This window comes from Condylura cristata, unplaced genomic scaffold (genome assembly GCF_000260355.1).
Source record: "Condylura cristata isolate star-nosed mole 26May11 unplaced genomic scaffold, ConCri1.0 scaffold00004, whole genome shotgun sequence".
NCBI lineage: Eukaryota > Metazoa > Chordata > Mammalia > Eulipotyphla > Talpidae > Condylura > Condylura cristata.
The window spans coordinates 23525633-23531782 of record NW_004567105.1 but is presented as its reverse complement, the minus strand read 5'-3'; the positions used below and the strand labels follow the sequence as shown (position 1 = coordinate 23531782).

At 34.2% G+C, this 6150-nt stretch overlaps 1 protein-coding gene across 1 annotated transcript in view; it reads right to left on the bottom strand.

Moving 5' to 3' along the window:
* Positions 1-959: 959 nt before the first annotated feature.
* The window catches only part of CCDC59 (coiled-coil domain containing 59), a 7109-nt gene continuing 1918 nt past the window's right edge, over positions 960-6150 (bottom strand). The window contains exons 2-3 of the mRNA XM_012735143.1: positions 3144-3242; positions 960-1163 (exon numbers count right to left, since the gene is read on the bottom strand). Of these exons, the coding sequence (XP_012590597.1) occupies positions 1002-1163; positions 3144-3242 (261 nt within the window). The 3' untranslated portion in view covers positions 960-1001. The remainder of the gene's footprint in view (positions 1164-3143; positions 3243-6150) is intronic.

Below are 6150 nucleotides of genomic sequence, written 5' to 3'. Positions count from 1 at the left end.
AGGTACACTGCTGAGGGGTGCAGCGGGCAGGTCAGGAGAGGTCTGCCTCGCCATGTGGATCTCCACCGGACAGGCGGGAATCAACTCATAGGGAAGTGGCTTAAACTTCTCAGTGCTGTGCTTTAACCCGCTGCGCCACCAGGGAGGGCCCTCCTAATGGATTTTTAAATAGAATGAGCAATAGCAGCAAGGGCTCCCTAAAACAATGTAATTTCAGGCTGCATCTGCTACCATTTATAAAACTTATTATGCAAGTCTTATAAATATTATTTCACAGTCCTTTTTTTTTTTTTTATAAAAATGACTGGTATGCCTTTCTCATTTTCCAGTGATTTCAAGGAGAAACATTCCAGTACTTGACGTCAGTCACAGGTATCACTAGAGCCAACACCAGTTACGCCAAGCAACAATGTGCTCACACAGTATGATTCCACAGCATCTAGAGATCTTATTCTTGCTGTGCCACTCCTTGTTTTCCATCACCAATGTAAAGATCTCAGCCTCTGCTTTATAAAGATTACATCATTCCTTAGCAAGTGCAGCAGCACCCAGGTATCTAAATCTCAGGTTTCTTAAAAGTCCATCCTCATCTCCCTGAAATATCCACTTTATTTAAAATAACTACATAAAAAGTCCAAGGAAGTCTTGCCTTCAAATGCAAATTAAATCGAATGCAAATCAAATCAAACTTAAAAAGCATAAATTATTAAAATGAAAAATCTTTGATATATTTCATTGAAAGCTTTGCTCTTTTATGGTTAAGATTTTATTTCATCTGAATTTCATATATTACAAAAGTAATATACCAAACCTCCTCCAGAAGCAAATAAGTAAGAAACATAGCACACTGTACAGAGAAAATTAAGAAACTTTTCTTTTACAAGAATAAATTATTTGGCTTTTTAATACTTAAATTTAAGTATTCAATTATGTTACCCATAAAAAAAAAAAGAACAAGACAGAGGACATTTTAACACTTCACTAAGAAAAAAACAACTGATTTAATTTTTTTCCTGAATTTTTTTAAGAAGATACTCCATTTGTAAATTCAAGTTTGGTTGGCCCTTTTTAGTCTTTTTGCTCAATATTTTGAACATTTCCATTTTCTTCTTCTTGTACAGCTTTTGAGCCTCTTCTCTCTCTTTTTTTCTTCTCTCAAATTCCTGAAATTATTTACATAATTTTCATTAGTAACAAGTTCAATGTGTTAAAATAGAGATCAACATGCAAACTTCAGTGATGAGTAATTTAATACTTCACACATGTATTACATGTTATAACACAGGATCTAAAAATTATTAAACACTTTTAACTAATCAAATGCAAATGAAATTAGAGCACAGAAAAGGAGACATTTCTGTTATGGTTTTTAACATTTAAATTATATCCAGTGAAAAGGCAGATGGGGCTTGAGAGGTTATCTAGTTCATGGAACACTAAAATGTTCATTTCCAGAGTATTTGGTATTAGTTTTAAATTTGCCATCTGACTGATTTAACTCAAGTATTTACCGACTATTTATGTATAAAAGTGTGTCAGGCATTATAATTTTGAGCGTTTAAGAGTTTTCACATTCATATGATTTGCTAGGTTATACAAGTTCCTTTGTGTATAAGGAAAAGTTATAGTCAGTGCACTTATTTTAATTTCAATTTATAGCTATATATAAGCCCTAAAAACACTACTTGAAAAGTATTAGTGTAACTTTACCAAATACAAATAGAAGCATTGGACCCATGTTCCTAAATAATGTATTATGCGCACTATTTTCAATTTCCACGTAACAACATAACTCCTAAAGGACAGTGCCTTACTGTGTATGACGGCTTATCAGTAACAAAGTGCTTTCACATACAATATGACACATTACATTCTTTTAAAACTTGTTATGCTAGTCATCCTCTTCATCATACAGACATGGAGTTGAAGCTCAGAGTTAACGGAAGTGACTTATCTAAGAAGTCACGTAACTGGTAGAGCCGTGTTTAAGATCCAGATCTTGTGAATGTAAAGTCTGTACAACATTACATTATGCTACATTACAAATCACATCACTTATATGGTATAGAACATCATTAATTTTAATAAGCACAAAAGTATCTGGAACTTATTTGTGAATTTAGGTAGATTAAGTCTAGTTTACCTCAATGGAGTTTGTCTGGACAAAATTTAAAAAATTTAGTCTGAACAACTATGAATCCTTAATCAATGCTAAATTTGATATCCTGTGGGTAATGTATTGACTTTTACGATAATATTTGAAATCAGTTTTCATGATGGCAAAATTCTATATAAGGAAGTTTAAGAAGGTAGTTAAAGGTTTTACCATGTAATGGCATGGTATTCTAGGTCCAAAAGTGGCAGATTATCAGATATTTTTGGTGGGGGGAAAAAGTAGAATGTAACAAGCTAACAAAATAACAAGATACAGAAACACAGGTCAATTATTTTCATGGAGAAATATTTTTGTTTCATCAAAATGTGCCTCCATTCTAAGAATAAAATTTTAGATGTTGAACTTCCAGATTTACTAACTACACAACTTCTTATACTAAAACATAAATTATGTATCAGTGCCATCTTTACAGTATTTTTGATTAACTCAATAAACTTTTAAAGTGATAGGTCAATAAGCTTCTAAATAAGAGCACTAACTTTTTACTAAGCTAAGTTAGTATGCTTTTTAATGGGAAAGATTATCTGCTTTTAGTAAGGAAATACTTTATTCTAACACTTTCCCTGTTGGCTTTTACTTGCTTTAATGCAAAATTATAAAAATAATCTCTATCTTTCTTATTAGATCAGTGGCTCTCAAGTATTACTATAATGAGAATCTCTTGAGGTACTGTTTAAAAGTACCAGTTCCTGGGACACAATTCCGGGAAACATTGCCCCAGACAGTTGTATTATCCCAGTAAACAATTTATTTAAAACCCTATTTTAGACTTACTACTAATGGCTACCCTGGATAACAATCAAGAAATGTGAATATACTAATAATTTCTGCTCAGACCACTGATTTACTCAACAAATATTTATACAGGACATATTATATACCCCACACTAAGAAGGACAGTTTATATATGTAACACTTAAGAAAAATAAGGAAAAATTAATCTAAATATTATAAAAATGGACCTTACTTGTTTCTTAGCAGCACGTTTAGCTTGTACCCGTTCATATTCTTCTTGTGCTTTCTGAGTCGATGTTTTCTTTTTATTTTTCTTTGGAATAGTAATGAAGCTTTAAAAATAAAAAAGAACAATTAAGTCATAAGGATTAGAAATAATATAACCAATAAGACATCATTTCATCAAATATAGTACTCATATAATGAAATCTCATTAATGCAAAGGGTAAAGATAAAAGAAAAAGAAACAGGACATTAGAGTCATTGGTAAATGTACAAATAACAAAAATGTAGTTGTAGATTTCAAGATACTAATAGAAAATAATTAGAAAGTGGTAAAGGAATATAGAAAATGTAACCAGTTATAAGCGGCAGGAATGACTGAAAAAGGCATTAAATTGAAGGATGTTGTGGAAATTGTAAGAATATGTGAATATTAATCTCAAAGTTCTCCGACCAACTCATCTCTGTTTCACTTTATCACTCAGAAATACATGTCCACATGTCCAATGTGACTACATGATTTAACCACTGAACCCCCGATGCCTTCCATTTCCTCAGAATGTCCAATTACTAATAATCTTTCTCTGCCCTATCTCTCAACTTCTCACCAGCTTCATAACTACACTATGACTTAGTTCAATAGCTGTCTTACTAGACAAAAGCATAAATTACCTACCACAAAAGCCTCATCCTCTTTTAACTAGCAATTGCTTATTCCCATTATTCCTTAGCCAAGCATAAAGAACACTGAAGAGACCACAGTCATTTCTCTAGTGTTTTAAATTCTTGCAATCTACAGCCTCTGCAGCTGTTCGATCCCCAGCCAGGGGGACCTTTCCTGACGCAGCAGACCTCTCCTGACCTGCCTGCTGCTCCCATCAGCAGTGTATTTCAGTCAGTCCACCTGTGCTGTTCTCCACTGTCTCTGGTGAATCCTCATAACACCCGCACCTCTGGCCTTTCCCCAGTTCTTGTATGCATAAAAAAATAAAATCTTAAAAAAAAAATTCTTGCAATCTGATTTTGTGTTTTGCTCTCACTGCTCTGATACTACCCTGGCGAAGACAGTAATGATGATTCAACACATTCAAGTCAAAAATGTTCAACAGGCACTTTTCAGTCTCATTTAATTCACCATTAACTACTTCTGAAAATTTCATTCCCTTAGTTCTGATGACAATCTTCTCTCCTGATCTATTCTAACTGCTCCCTCTCAGTCTGACATGTGAGAGCCTTTTCTTTTTTCTTACTCCAAGTTTTTTCCCCTCAAGTGTTTATTTCCTTAGTCTTCATACTTTTTCTGAGCAGGCATGACCATAGCTTTGGATGATGCCACATGCAGGTAAAGCTGAAAATGTAATCAGAGTTATCGATTGCAATCTTCTCCCCAAAGTCGCCAGTGATGGCCTACACTGCAAATGCAAAGGCTTGTTCTCAGTCTTTTTTCCTAGTTTTTATAGTACTGGGTAGATGACCAATGTGTACTCTGCATAACCTTCCTTTGCTGGTATAGTTATCTCTGTACGCCCCATTCTCCCTCCTTCTCCAATTATGACAGTTTATTAAACTGCTTCAGTGACATTTTTTTCTTGTTTATTTAACTTCTTCAGTGACAACTTTTTCTTGTTTCACCTCAAAGGAAGAAATCTTTAGAAGTATGATTTTCCCCCCCAAAAAGGTAAGAATCTTGTCTATTGATTTAACCCAACTTACTTCAATTATCACCGGGAATGTCTGCATTCCTAGTGTTTATCTTTTCCCTGAACTTTACGCATGGAAAAATTTATTGGAGAAACTCAATTTTTACCATCTTTGCTTTTAGCCTCAACTACACACTATTACCTAGGGTCCTGTTTTCTACTGTCTTTAGTACAATTGTTCACAATTTAAAGACAGAATTTAAGTGAAATAAAAAGCCATGGTCCTATAACAGCTGGTTTCTCTCTAAGTTTAAATTTTACCATGTTTTTATAACGAGGGATGTGCACATAGCTTTATAAATTAACTCTTAAAAAATTCAAAGTCTTATGAATCTATGCCATTGGTTTTTTAATTGCAACTAAGACCACAACCTTGGGGGGGGGGGGAAATGCAGATTAAAAAATATAATAGTAGTAGCAGAAGCTAAACATCATGTAGAAATTCCTACTTAACCATATACTTTCCAAAGTATCTTCTATAAATACATTCATAAGGTCATAGGTCAAAAACACTAATCTGTGAATAACCCATTCTCATTTTATATAACACTCTCAATTATGTACTTATTATCATTTCTGGTTTTGAGAAGATACTGGGCACCAACATGTTAAGACCAGCTACAGAGTTCATTCTTGTTAATCATTACACTAAAATTAGTTTTGACAAATACTAATAACAGACATTAACAGTTGGGCTTATAGCGTTAAAAGCATGGTCTCTTTCTTACTTGCCATACAAAGATGGAGAGTTTTAAACAGACTAAGGGAGCAGAAGTTTTACCACAAGAAACTGGCTCTGAGACCTTGGGCAGATAAAGGAACCAATTGATTGCTATTGAAACAGGACCATAAGGCCCACCTTTGGCCATTAGAGACTGATGTAAACTTTAAAAGCAAGCAGGGAATAAGGCCTGACACTTGAGTAGAGAGCATTTAGCACAGACCAGTATGTTAAATCTTAGAGATAGCCTACAAACTCAAGAGTATGGTAAAGAGCGTAAGTTTTCTTTCAGTGGTCGAACAAGCCCTTTCTTGTCTTATCCCTGTCTCTCCACAGCAGTTCAATAAATCCACCTTTTGTACTTTCCATCCTGTCTATGGTGAATTCTTTCACCTCCATGACCCTGGTGTCCCTTCACAGCCTTTGATCCCGCTCACATGGCATTAACCAAGGTCTAAGTTAAATGTATTGGATTGGAAATTCAATCCCAGACCTTTTAATTCCCATTCTATTACTTCCTCAATTGTACTAAACTAGCTTGACTCAGTATTTAAGGCAAAAACAAAACAAAACAAAAAACCTCCATGGAGATAACC